Here is a 14,449-nt window from a genome sequence, read left to right as displayed (position 1 = left end):
AACTCTGAGAATGGTTCAGTCTGAACCCTGAATTTTGTGGGTGTAGAAGCCAAGCCATAATGTGGTAGGGACCTTTCGAAAGCACAATAACAATGCTGTCTGTGTCCTGATATCTAGGAGCCCTTTGTGAAAAGCTGACCCTTGCTTGCTGGGACTGTGCAGGAGGCCTGGCCCTATCTCAAGAGCTTGTCTTGAAGTGCTAAGGCTTGGACAACAGGCCCAAGCCAGAGTTGACCTATAGGTGAATCCTGTATATTTTATAACTGATAACCATTGTGCTAGTGGGTATTGTACTAAGTTATAACAAACCACCTATTCTGATGTAAAAAGTGGAAGTATTGAAGCCTGAGCAACAGGCCCTGAGCCAATGCTGCTAACTAACTCAGTATGTAATCATTAGTGAAATATGTATGGAAGATATAGCTATCTTGATTGTATATTTATCTTTCTTTGTGTGTGGATAAAATAACAGGGTCATGGAGACAGTCGTCTGCCACTGTGGTCTGATGAGACCTTGCACGTAATCCAATTAGATAAGCAGAGAAACTCCCATAGCTTCTTTCCTGAGCCCTGTCCAGGCTCTGGGGGAATCTAATGTGAGATTGAAACCAGATATTTCTGCTCAAAACAAAGGTGCCAGCTATTCTGGCTTGCTGATTTTTGGTATATAAGGCTGGACCCTCTTGCAGTGACTTTGGATGCCTCAGCTGTGGGTGGAGGCACCGTGCAGGATTTCCCACTCGCCGGGACGGGCTCTCCAAACCCTCGCTGTAACCAGGGCTGCCCAGCGCCTGCGGGTCTGGGTGATGGGAACGGGTGCAAGTGGGGATGGATCTTTCTTAATCACTGTTCCCTCTCTCTCTGGTGGTAATGATTTGATGCATTACCCTGTATTTTCCTATTTAAGTGCACTAGTCTGTCTTTTCTTACTGTATGCTTTCTATATTATTCTGTTATGTTAGTTATTTCCAGTAAAATATGCTTACTCTTTTCACTCTTGCGTCTGAGTTTAATTGGTAACCTTAATCAGCAAAACACATCTGTCAGATGAGACAGAGCACATGGGAACGGTGAGACCTGAGGAGAGGGTATAGACCATTCCTGTCCCGTGAGTGCGGGCTGCTCATGCAGCAGCAGAGCAGTAGCCGAAAGGCTGTCCTGCTAATCTTGGGGCTTTGTACTGCATCCTCCAGTGTAACCACTGCCTGTGGCTGGTTAATTAGCTGTCCTGTTAAAACGAACTCAAGGAAAACATTATTTATTGGAAGAAAGATGTCACTTCCACAGCCTGCTAAATCATAGTGGCAAATAAACACTGTGGTCTCTGGCTTCCTGCAGGGTTCAGCAGAGGCTTTTTGCTGTTTGTTCTGGCCTCCGTTACCGGGCAGAGACCTGCTTCAGAGCTTCTCCTAGTGAAACTTCAAGGAGCAGCTGAGATCAGCTTCTCAGCATTGGTGCAGCTTCAGCCCTTGTTTAGGTCCTGCCCCTCGTTAGAGGAGGATGGTGTCTGGGTTTCCTGGCAAGTATTACCCCTCGGCAGCCTGTCCGTGCTTTTGTCTTGTTGTTTTTTCTCTGCTGTCAGCTCCTGCCACGTGAGACTCTCTGCCCTGTTTCTTTTAGCTTCTGAATGATTTGTTGCCTCTCCCTTAAACTGCTGCTGCACCAGGTGCCAGGCTGATGTCCTGTTAGTGTACTGGACCTCTGAGTTTACAGCTGTGACTTAGTGCAGTGTCCTTTTAGAGAGGGCAAAAAAGGGTACGTAGGGGTGAATTTATTGGAGATGCAGGCAGATTAGGAGGGGTTACCTCGCCTTTTGGAAGGATCAGGAGAGGACTGCCTGGTTAATGGGCTCCTAAGGAAACAAGACCTGGCTGTGCTGGGTTGGAAGCTCTGCAGGTGGTGAGTTCAACCCCAGGAAGGGCTGGGCTTCGAAGCACAGGCTGCAGTTTGGTGCTGAAAACATCTTAAACACAGAGGTGAAGAGCTAGGTGTGAGACACTGATGGGCAGAAAGGGCCAGAGAAAGCACTTCTGTTTGTCCAGTGGTGGCGCAAAGGAATTTGTTGCCTGACAGCAGGGGCAAGGTGACATGGCACTGCTGGTGGTGTGTAACCAGAGAAAAGGTCTTAAACTATTCAGGGAATGAAGGGTCTCTGGGTGCTTCTCAAGTGAGATTCCAGAGAATCAGCTTCAGGAGTGTCTGAGGTGGCTATAAACAGGCCAAACAGGCAACAACAAGCCAAATGGTAATGACTGCATTGTGGAAGATGTGGGCAATGTAGCTGATCTGCAGACTGCTGCGTAATCCCTCAGCTACTTTACTGCCTCAGGCCTGAGAGATGGGAAATGGTATTTTAATTTTTATATATGCAGTGATGGCCCTGGGTACTTTGGAGTGAGATGCTGGGGTTACAGCAGACAATTGTTTGGAAACATCAGTTCAGCTTGGAAGTTGTGAAAGCCAATTCCACGCCTGTGCATGAGAAGACAAATTGGTCCTTGCTTGGAAGTGTTTGAGCCCTTAACTTGATTCAGAGTTCTGCAGTGTAATGATGGGAGGATGCTGAAGAAGGAAGAGGTTGAAGTATGAGCTGGTGGGGCTGTGGATCTCTCTGTCCTATAAGCCCTATTCAGACAGACTTGACTGACAGATGTCTGAAGGACTGAGTAATTGCTTGATTCCTTGTTATGACAAAGCTAACTTGCAGGAGAGGATAGTAGTATTACTGTGGATCCAAAGTCTCTCAAGAAAATGTCATCTGAAATGTCGAGGTGTGGTGTTTGCACAGTGGTGTGTTGAATTGAGCTTCAGTTGTGTTTATGCCTCAGGTACAGCCAGCTGCGCTGAAGCCAGAGGGCCTGATCCAAGAGTTGAAAGAAGGTGGCTGCAAGTACATGTCATGGTATTCTTGAGCGCTACCCTACTTGAGTACTCAGCAGAAAAAGGCTGTCGTTCTGACAAGCTGTTGTGTTCTTGCACGAGGCAGCTTTCTGGGAACTGAGACCTGGCCATAATTTACTAGCTTTTGCGGGGGAGGAAAGAGAACAAAAGTGTTGTGGTAATTCAAGTGCTCCCTTGCCAGATGCTGGCTCGGTCTGTTTCTTAAAGTGTGTGAACTGCTTGGAAAAATGCCAAAACAGGCAAACGTACCTCTTGAAAGCAGCCGACGGATTGAGGCTGTGTGCTGCTGTCAGTCAGCATCTGGAGGAGCTCATCGGAGTGGCTGGGCTCTAGGTGCAGGGCACTCTCCTTTTCAGCAGGCAGCTGGGGAAGAGGCACGGCAGAAGACACGCAGCCAGCATCTCCTTGACATGCAGTGTGTGGGATCTCTGGCAGCTGCTCCTGGCGAGGTGCTGCTGTTACTGCTGGAGGCAGACTCCAGTTTGGTTTGCACTTGTGTTAGGAAATAGGAACTTGAACTTCTGGAGAGCCTGGGGTTTGCTCAGCAGTGGGTCTGCTTACTAGTCACAGTGCTACTGGGACAGCTCTTCTGGCAGGGGACTTGTGAAACCACGGGATTAGTCTGTTCTGAACTGAGAAGCGTGACATGTGAATAGTCCTCTTAAAAACTCCCAAACCCCCTTGGCTGAGGCTTGGTGACTGGCTCACTGGCTGAAGAAAGACAGGCTCATGTAAGGCACTGGTACACTGTGGGATGCATTGAATCTAGGTTTATAAATCCAGTCCAGTTTTTGGAAAATATGTTCTGTTCTGTCTGCTTGGATGCTAAGAGATTCAGAAGAGTTTAGTTCCTGCAGTTTGTGGCTGGCCTTCCCCATAAAAATTAATTCCAAGTGTTATATAAACATGGCCCTTATTCCAGTTGCAACATAGTGTTGTGCTGGCTCTTGTGCTGTGGAATTGGGGGGGCAACCCCCACATCGAGCAGGACAATATGCTCTGGCCAAGCAGCTCATGGGAGCTTACTCAGAGCTGTTGAGGGTGAGACTGGAAGGCTGAGTGTGCAGCTTGTGTGGCTCTGGTCTAAACGCGATGCAGCTCTGACCTGTTGGAAGTGGATGGCCCAGCAAACTCTACTTTTTGTGTCAATGGGTCTCTATTATCAAATGACCTGATAGCAAGGCAACTTCTTGCAGCCTCAAAAGTAAGTGTGGAGTTGCATGTCATGATGACACCAAAAGGAACCAATGGTTTTGCTGTAGCAGAGTTGGAGTTGGGAAAACAAGCTGAAAGCTTTGGAAGCTTCCCTACAGAAGTAAGACATGGTAGGGTATGCAATAGGTGCTTCCTCTCCAAGGTCCTGTATAGCTGTGAAATAACATTACAGGCCTCTTAGGGCAGGCTTAGTTTTCATTAGAGCTCTGTACCATTAGAGAACTGAAAGTAGGAGGTACATGAGCGTAGCAGTCCCCTGTGCCTTCCCTTGCAGTCTGATTTTATGGATGCAATACTCTAAGCAGGACCATTTCTCTCATATTCATTGAGTAACTGTTGAATTTTCTCCATGCTTTCTCCAGCCTCCTCTAAAAGCAAACTAGTAAAGCCCTGATCTGACAGTGGAACTTAATTTCCACTCAGACTCCAAAGCTCATCATCCAAGAGCTTTCAGACAAGGGAACTGAAACTCATTAAGATGTAGTTCCAGTAGATTTCCCCTCTAACTGTGTCTTAGCTTTTAAAAAACCCCAGAAATTTCAAAATAGATGGGTGAGAACTCTGCATGCAGGGTGCTGCCTGTGAGCTGGGCTTTTTACAGGGTTTAGGAAGCAATTATTAGTAACAATCCTATACAGGCTGCATAGAGGTGAGGGGCTTTCTGAGTTTTGGCACAATCTGGTGTTTGACAGGGGTCATGTTGAAAACTCCACTGTCATGAATTATCTGGACCATGTTTTCCCACCTCGAAAATGTGAGCGTAAGTTCTTAATGTTTTGGTAGAATAAAACACAGCTGTTTAGCTGCAGCGTAGTCTGGGGCACAGAAATCTAGGTGTAGTTTCTGCTTTGTTTCAGCCATGATGCATGTTGTTGGGCAAATAGCTCTCTTTGCTGCATCCAGGATTCCTTACTAAAATTAAAAATACTGCCAAACTCTCCTGTAAATCACCAAGAAACATCACAGAACCTGGGTGCTGTTTACATCTCTGGCCTTTTTTTCTGTTCTCTATAACCAACATCTGTTTTCTGAGAGACTTAGCAGTGGTAACATCTTTGTAAATAAAAAGTACTGGGTCAAAACCACCTTTGCTAGAACCCCTTGGTAATACCCAGAAGAGTTCAAGTCAGCTTGAAAGCTGTTTGACCCCTCCATTCTTTGGGCTGAGGAGAGTATCGCACTGTACAGTACGAGCTCTGTATGGAGCCCGATGTGGAGGATGCTCTCCAGCTTGTTCCTGTAGCTGCGTTTAATGTCAAAAGATAAACCTCCTCAAGCTAGACTGAGTCCTTGCTTTAACCCTGGTGCTGTGGATGCTCATACCGTAATGCTGCGGGCTCATACGGTTCAGTGGAAGGGAGGGGCTGCCTCAGTGCTTCTGCTTCAGAGAAACCAGGGAGAAATGCTGTCTTTTTTGTTTTCTCTGGATAGTGTGTTCACATCTGGTTTGACTAAACTCCTCCAGCTACTCCTTTCCCCATAAAGGTCTTGTATCCCTGGGGGGGTGCTTGCCTAACTGGCCTTCTGAGGTGAAGCTGAAGTGAGGTGAACATTATGTACCAGTGCAAGTAGTAGACCTTTGAGGAGTAGGATTATATGACATTCCTCAGCTCTGGATTCAGTTTTTCCATAGAGATACTTTTGGCTCAAATAGAGTTTTATCTTGACAGAGCTCAGCAAGTTGTGGTTGCTTGTTGGCCAGGACTGCAGCTTGGTTGGGCACCTGACCTGCAGCAAGGTTAACAGAGGAAACAAAGGTTTCCTCTGCTTGAAACTGGAGGAGGGGAGGGCTTCTGAGCATGTTCCTCCATCCTGGGCAGGGGTTGCCTACCATACGAGATGGATTTAAATGGCCACTTTCTTCACTAGCCCCTCTCTGCCTCTTAATGCCTGACCTCTCTTCAACAACGCAATTAGCTGAACTGGCTTGATGGTGTAATACCTAGCTGCTTTATAATTTCAAGGTTGCTGTTAGTGTCTTTTTGCCTTTGAAAGCTTTTCAGATGCCTCTACATCACTAGTATCTGAGGAAACTTGCTTGTGGGTGCACATAGGTTCTTGGTCATGATTGCTTCAGAGAAGCCTGCAGCCAGAGCCCTTTTGGCTAGAGGAAGTGCTTAAGTTGTTGTGCTTTTTTCTAGATTTCTAGAAAATACTTCCGAGAAGACTGATAACCTTCCACCTTGATCAAGCACAGTGGACAGCTGGTGCATATGTGTGCTGAGTTACACAGATAGTGTCACAGTTTTTAAGATGGCACAAGGCTGGTATGGTGAAACACTAATCTTTTCCTGAGTTTGGATTGATGATAAAACTGAACACAAGTGTATGACTTAACACATGGGTTTTGTCTAGGTGATCTTCAGAGAAGAGGATTCTTGGAAGAAGTGCTGAGCTTGCCTGGCTATGCTCAAAAAAAAAAAATCCAAACCCAACACAAACGCTGTAAAGTAGAATTATTCTTTCTTTTTCAGACTTGAAACTGCACCTACAAAGCACAGACTATGGGAACTTCCTGGCCAATGAAGCCTCCCCGCTCACCGTTTCCGTCATAGATGACAAGCTGAAGGAGAAGATGGTGGTGGAGTTTCGTCACATGAGGAACCATGCATATGAGCCCCTAGCAAGTTTTCTGGACTTCATCACGTGAGTACCAACTGTTTGAGAACAGCATTTGAAATGTTGGTGTTCTTCCAGACTTGAGGCCTCTCAGACCAGCTTTCCATGCTCAGCCCTGTAGTTGCTGTGTTTTCTGCAGCTTCTGGAATGAAACTGGTTTGGTTGTATCTGGAGGTCTCAAACCAGCAGGACAGTGTCGCTAGGTTGTAAAAGGCTTCTGCTCCCAAGGTGTATGTATGCTTCATTGGCACAGCTGCCTTCCACTGCAGAATTGGTTTAGTCTCTATTAGAGCTGTCACTTACCCTTGTCCCTTGTGTTAAATGATCCTGGGTCTTCAAATATGTGATCCTGCTGCAAAACATATGTGCATGCCAGCAGTTGCCTGCTAGTTCTGACCCACTGAGGTTGATCAGCTTTTGTCGGGGCTACCGTGATCCTACCATCCCACCCAGGGGCTGTAGGCCTTTCTCTGACCCCACAAACTGGTTCAGGGAGTTGAGCTGACCAAAAAATTGAACAACTTTTCCCTTTTGGGGTTAATCTTTTGACTGAAGTGTTTTTCTTAGCCAGCTTAGTAGGATCTAACAAACGCTGGCGCTGGGGGAAGGGAGAGCCTAAAATGTACAGCAGGGAAAGACAGGTCTGCAGCAGCCTCAGTGTGTCTGTCAGTGCATGAAAAGACACAGGGGGGTGTGCTTCCACAGCAGGTTCAGCTGATGGGAAAAGCTTGAAACAGCACAGTGTTCTTACTTGCAAGGAAGCGAGTAAGTTGCTAGCAGTTCTGCACAACCCTCTGCTTCCCTGCACACTGCGTTTGTTTTAATCGGGAATAAAATGAAGTTGTTAGCCTTGGTGAGATATCAGTTGTGCTAGTTTGCATCTGAAACATGGAAGTAAAACTGCCTTTTTTCTTAGTCTATATTCCTATAAGCTCTAGTTTGGCTTGGAAACTGAATAGCTAGTGACCTTTTCTAACCATTAAGGAGATATGTCATGGATAGAAGTGAATTTCTGGTTCAGTAGAACATGGCTTTGACTTGCACCACTGAGACCAAGATTGTATTCTGTTCTCGAGTCAGATAGCTGATACATCAGTATTCACTTATTTGGTACCGTGAGCTTTGCAGGTACTCTGGCAAGTGGTGATTAATCTTGCATTTTTGGTAGTTTTATATGCGTTATCTTGCTTGCCACCTGGTGTAGGCTGATGTGGAAAGGCCTTTGGTCCATTCAAAGATGTTTAGATTTTGACCTGTATGTGGTATCTCCTGTATGTGCAGATGTTGATTAAAGACCCGTCTCTGCTGTATTCCTTCCTGTTCTGTTGTTTCTATATCTAGACAGTAGCACTATCTCATTTTTCAAACCCAGGGGCTCATATCTGTTATTTTTTGGGTCACTGTGCTAAAGCTGCCTGTCTTTTAAGCCTTTCCTGTTTTCTAATAAGTATTTTTTTCTTATATGCCTGTCACTAAAGCTCATGGAGTTTTCATATTTGGCTCCAGATACGGAGCAAGGCATGACCAAGCCCCCATTTTGCAGCAGTACTTTTCAATGGATGAAGCAGTTTCTAGCTCGTGATCCTAGAATCTCTTCTATTCTCTTAAACTTAACTTATGTCTTTGTTCAATTTTAATTTGGTGTAAAGACATCAGTACTGCTTGAGCCTGGCCGTATTAGGTAGTTTGTCCTCCACTGATGCTTTTTCTTTGCTGCCCTACAGGCTTATGGAAATGTCTGATCTCTGTGGGAGTGTTGAAGTAATCACTAATGGTGTCTTAGCTTAAGTCATATCTGTTTAAAGGCAATAGTCTGGGCAGGACACATGAGTATCCTGCAGACTTTAAAACTTTGCTGTTCCCTAACTGTTCTACTTTGAAAATCAGTGCGTGGAAAAGATGAACTGAAAGGTCTCAGGCCATGCCTGCCCTGATTACACACTGCATGACTTGGTCGGAAGGCTGCGGATAGCTGTGGAAATCCAGTTTCCTGTTACACCAGTCCTGTTGACCTTTATCCAGTGTCTACATCCAGCTGGAATTGTGCAGAAGACCTTAAATATCTTGTGTAATCCGATAGGCCAGTTCTTGCGGCTGTTTGAATGACTTAATTTTAAAACTAGTGTTTTGCCCTTAACTTGATTTAACTTTGATCTTGTTCTGCTTCTGTCTCTGATTTTGATGAGTTTTCTATACCAAAAAACAGTTCTGTGCAGATATCTCTATCTCTTGCTTACTGCATAATCTTGTTTTGAATATATTGGTCCCATTCAGCACAGGATTTCTTCTTTGAGTTGTCTTTACTCTTACCTCTTCCTTTTTACCCACAAGATTTACTTCAGTGCCACTGTTTGCAGTGCTGCCTATAGGAAGGTGAAGCGGGAAAAAAGCTGTTTGCTACATGAATTGTCTCCACTCTTTTACAAATCTTTTTGGGCAAGGAGTCCAAGTGTTTAGTTTTGTTTTGTTGTGGTTCTGCTGCACCACTGATGGAGGAGTCTCCTCTGGGTCTGCACTCATCACACCAGTGGAGTATTGGTGAATAGAGAAGGTGTTACCAGCTTCAGCTGGCCCAAGGTGGGAGTCACTATCAGCATTATCAGTTCTAATAACTTCTAATGACACTATGGACAAGTTATAACAGAAGAATGAGGACTGTGAAACACAAGCTGTGCTGTTTATGCCCAGTGGGTCTTAATGTTTTCTGTTGATAATCCTAATATATTTAGTAGCAATGCTAGTAGAAAGGAGGGTAGGATAGATAGGACTACTTGGGCTGCCTTTCAGGCTGTGTTTTTTTCCCCAAAACTGTCCTGTGGCTTGTAGTAGGCCTTGGTTTGGGGCAGAAGTTTCAGAGATTCTGTCTGCTGACAGTGTGAAGCTTCTCATGCATGTCCCCAATAGTTGGAGTGGAGAACAGCTCTGTTCAGAGGCTGGCAGCATGTACTTGTGCCAGTAGCCTGACACTGTGGGCAGTGTCTCAGTGATGTTCAGCCAAAGGATGTTGGCAGTGCTGGGAACGTTGTGCTTGTGCACACAGAGATAATGTGTCATCCTGCCTACCTGGATGACACTGGGACGAGCCTGTGCCACTTGATCTTCCACTCTGGCTGGACACACAGATAGGTGTAATGGGGTGATTTATCTTTGCCTTTTGAACATGACCATTTCCCACTCATTTCTTTTACGTTAGTTAATGAAACTTGAGCAGGAAATGGTAAAGACTGCTCCTGGTAGACAGCTCCAGGCAAGTGAGGCACCAGGTGGTCAGGAGAAGAAATTGTACTCAACTTAATGTGTCCATGTGCTGAACTTTACAGGCTGAATTGAAATAGAAGATGGTAGAAAGATATGGAAAGTTTTAGTGAGGCTGCTTTCTGCAGGAGGAAAACTTGAGTTCACTGGGACTCTCAAGAGAGGCATTGGGTTGCAAACAGATATTTTTTTTTTTTTTTTAAATCAAGTGGGATTGTAGGTGTGTCTGGCTTAAAATGGAAGGAAATATTTTGTAGCCTGTTCAGTTCAGCTCTGAAACTCACTGCTGCTGGATGCCTTTGTATGTACTTAAATTTTTGGCTGCCCTAAGAATACTGGGTAACCTCACACTAGACAGGCCCATCAAGGCCTGTTAAACACTTGGGTACCTCCTCAGAGTGGCCGGGGTATAGCTGGCTGGTGCCAGGAGGTGAATCAAGCATTTAAAAACCAGTCAGGCTTTCTCCTTCATGAATGTCCTGCTGGACCTCTGAGGTGGTTTTGAGTTGATCAGCAGGTGACTGTTGTGCTTGGTTTTGGAGGGTGCTTGGATCTTGACCCAGGGGACACGTTGCTGAGAAGATCTGGGGAAGTGTCTGATCATCTTTGAGGCAGCTGTAGTCCTTGTCCCCTCTGACTGCTCCACAGCCAAGCCATGTCATTCGTCCCTGCGTGGGATTATGCGATGTCATTTCTCTTGCCTCTAGGAAGTGGCCCGTGAACTAGGTGAGGCCACGGGAAGGAGAAGCAAGAACTGGGGGCTCTGGAGCACCAGGAGACTGTGTTCCCGGTGTGCTCTCCTTGCCCAGCGCCAGGGGGATGGGGCTGCGCTGCCTGTGACTTGCCGGGAGGTGGCACTCCAGCCCCGTGGGTGCCTGTCCCCAGGTGCTCTGCTCTAGGTAAGAGTGGTCACCTGCGGAGATGGGCAGGAGTTAATTTGTCTCCTGAGCTTAGGGAAAGGGCAGTGTTTAAAAGTACAGGAACGAAACTGACCCAAGAACATAGCTGGGCAGCAACGCCAAAGCAAGGTCTTTGTTCCCTAAGTCACGTGCTGCCACTGATTTTTTTTTTTTTTTTTTTTTTTTTTTTTTGTGTCCAGTTGTGCTCCCCTCCTGGCACCACACTGACTCTTTCCTGGCTCTGGTCCTTTCCAGGAACTCTTCTGTGGCAAGTGTTGCATTGTTAGTACCAAAATATTGAGGAAATTGGCCGATTTCCACCCCCCCCCCCTTTTTTTTTTTTTTTTTTATATAGTGGTAGCTGTAGCTGGTGGCCTCTGCCACTGCGTATTGTGGCAAGGAAAAGCTCAACTTTTTGAGCCTGCTACAGTCTCTATAAAACATTTGCTAGTTCTGTGTCCTGCCATGCAGCTCCTTGCTGGAGGACCGCTGGTGCTTTCCCGTGTCCTTTAGCTGATCATAGTAGATTCTAACTGATAGGCACAAGTTGGCTGTTAACGTCTCAGCTTCAACACAAATGATCGGCTGTTTGGCTGAGGGAATGCAGCGATGTTCTGTAGGGCAGCAACAAACAGGTATTAAGTGTACTTGAAACAGCAAAACCCACTTCCTGAATTCAACAAGCACATACTGACTTGTGGGATGGAAGTGGGTTTTAGCTGCTTCTCGATGTGCTGCCCTGCCTTTCTGTAAAGGCTTTCTTCTTTGTGTTAGCCTGACAGTGCCATGTGCTGTCCCTCCTTCCTTCCATGTTCCTGTATATGGTTTAGGCAGGATTCTTTATTGTGGTGTCACTCCTGACTCTAGCCTGCTGTAGCCTGGTTATATTGTCAGCTTTAATATTTTTCCAGGGGCAAAAATAAGGGGATTTTTGTGCCCTTGCTTCAGAACAGTCTCTTCCCTGCTCTGGAAAGTCTGGTTTCACAGCAGCCTGCCATGCAGGGCTCTGGCAGCTGCTGGGTCCGCTGAGCCCTTGTATTCAGGGTTCAATCTTGTGTTCAGGTGGGGGAGCTGCTGGTAACTGTACAGAAACTGGAATCTGCTGTAGGGGTGAGGTCTGGGGGTGAGCTGAGTCTAAACACATTTTCCAAATCTGTGATCACGTCAGTCATCAAGAGGACAGACTAGATTGTCTTCTGTCTTTACCACTCTGCTAGGGCTGGGAACTGGGTTCTGTGTTGCCCTGAGGATGCAGCTGGGAACTTGGCTTTCGGTATGTTTTTGTGGTCACAAGATGTGTTTTTGATGAGGCTGCATGTACCTTTTTCCCCTTGTGCATGCCCTTTCTTAGCTGACACTTCCCTCTATTACCTTCTCTCTGACCTAGTCCTGCTCTGCCTCTCCCCTGTGCTGGATAGATCTAGTTTCTGCTGCGCAACTTCGAGTTCAAACTTAATCTTACAGCAGTGGTTTCTCTGGAGCCAAATTGTTTCAATTGCTACTTGAGCTGAAGAGCAATAATACTCTTCTCTGGAGTAGGAAGTTGCCTGCCTTCTAAATATACTGGAGTGTGCATCCTGACATAACTGCAGAGGTTACAGAATATGACTACATCCTTTTGAAGTCCTTTCTCGCAGAAGAAAAAACTCCAAATGCTTTATGTTACAGTCACTTGCAGTTTATTTGGGCAAATGCAACAATCTGAAGGATCTTTGCTAATGCTGCTGTGGTTAAAACTGCACTATATACTATTTTCAGTTAGTTTTTGACTCTTTGGTGGTAGTGGGATTGGAAAGCAAAAAGTACCATAGTGTCTGGGGATCCTGCAATAAAAGGTTTACAAGCCTTTTCTGGCAGAGACAGTTTTGGCAGAGAAGCACAGGTTTCTGACAAACAGCTTCCCTGTTTACAGGGAGTGCAAAGTTGAACTGATAAGCCAAGTTCTTGGAGGGATTATGCAATATACAAAATAAGAGGGCATGTAACTAATGGTCTGGAAATGATCACAGGCTTGTGTCCTTTGGATGGTAGCATCAGAACTGTATCTGTGCTCCTGCATAACCGAAGGACAGAGGTCTCATACCAGTTTCCCAAAACCAATGTCTATGTGAAAATGGATTGGGTTGCATGCCTGGGTGGTGGCTGTGGAAGTCATCTTTCAAAATGGTGTGACCACAGGTGCCCACTTGAGAAAGGGAGCCTTTGAAAGGTGGATTTCACTGTGTAATATGTTTTTCCCAAACCTCTAGTGCCTGGAAAACACTTTATTTGGCCATTGGATTTGCACTGCAACAGCATAACCCTTCTCCCGCTGACGAGCACTGTTCTGCGCTTGGAAGGTGTTAGCATGGTGCCTAGCAAACACACTGAGCCACGGTAATGATTGGAAGAGCTAGGAAAATGCTATCAGGGCAGGAAAGATGTAGCAAGAAGCAAGTGATGAGGTCCAGATGTAGGCCTGTGTTTCACTAAGAAAGATCTATCTTTAATGAAACTCTGCAGCCCTGAGAAGGCGCTCTAGCATGCAAGCTGTGGGTGATTAGGTGAGAATGCCTTGCCCCTGGATAACATCCCAGTCCAAGCTGGTGCTGTTTTATTCAGAGGCAGTGTGTGTACTTAACTGTCATCTTGGGCTTTGTTTAAAGCTGAATCCCTCTGATGATTCTGCAGTTTGCAGGAACTTCCACTTCCTTCATGTTTCTGCTCACAAATCTTTACAGGCTAAACAGAGGCATAAAATAGGGAGGGAAGGAGTATGTTAGGAGGTTATCAGTGCTCATCTGATCAATTTCTGTGTGGGTGCAACTTTTCCAGAGGACAACCTGTGTGCAGTGCCTTCGGTTGGATAAATGTTCACTGATGACTTCTGTTCCCATATAACATGCTTCACTGCTTGATTGAAACCTTTCTCAAGGTCTTCTGCTGCTGGATCTTAGCAGTCTTCATTTGTCTTTTACCTTTCCATCAGTTTGCCTCACCCAGTGCTCTAAGCTGGCAAGTTCAGCCCAGAGAAGGCCTGGAGGCTGAAGGCACTCTTCTGAAGACTTCTTGAAGGCGTCTTGGGTCCTAGTCCCCTTTTCCAGATCCATTCTGTATGCTAGCTTTAAGTCTAGAAAATACTTAGAGCTTTGTGTAAATACTGCAAAGTACTGCAATATTTAGAGGCCAAGCAAAATCTTGTGTCTACCCCACGTGGTTTACTGCATGTCACAGAATCATAGAATGGTTTGGGTTGTAAGAGACCTTAAGCATCATCTAGTCCCACCCCCCTGCCACAGGCAGGAACACCTTCCACCAGCCCAGGTTGCCCAAAGCCCCGTCCAACCTGGCCTTGAACCCTTCCAGGGAAGGGGCAGCCACAGCTGCTCTGGGCAACCTGTGCCAGGGCCTCACCACCCTCACAGGAAGGAATTTCTTCCTTACAGCTAAACTAAATCTTCCCTCTTCCGGTTTAAAGCCGTTACTCCTCATCCTATCTCTACAATCCCTGATCAGAGTCCCTCCCCAACTTTCCTGTAGCCCCTTTTAAGTACTGGAAGGCCTCAATAAGGTCTCTCCAG

The 14,449-nt window shown here is 46.0% G+C and overlaps 1 protein-coding gene across 1 annotated transcript in view; it reads left to right on the top strand.

The window, feature by feature from the left end:
* Positions 1 to 14,449, top strand: part of ATP6V0D1 (ATPase H+ transporting V0 subunit d1) — a 38,638-nt gene that overhangs the window by 4,803 nt on the left and 19,386 nt on the right. Inside the window, exon 2 of the mRNA XM_074913439.1 lies at positions 6,591 to 6,762. Within this exon, the coding sequence (XP_074769540.1) occupies positions 6,591 to 6,762 (172 nt within the window). The remainder of the gene's footprint in view (positions 1 to 6,590; positions 6,763 to 14,449) is intronic.

The sequence above is a fragment of the Athene noctua genome, chromosome 9, assembly GCF_965140245.1.
Source record: "Athene noctua chromosome 9, bAthNoc1.hap1.1, whole genome shotgun sequence".
Lineage (NCBI taxonomy): Eukaryota > Metazoa > Chordata > Aves > Strigiformes > Strigidae > Athene > Athene noctua.
This window is presented reverse-complemented; position numbering and strand designations above follow the sequence as displayed.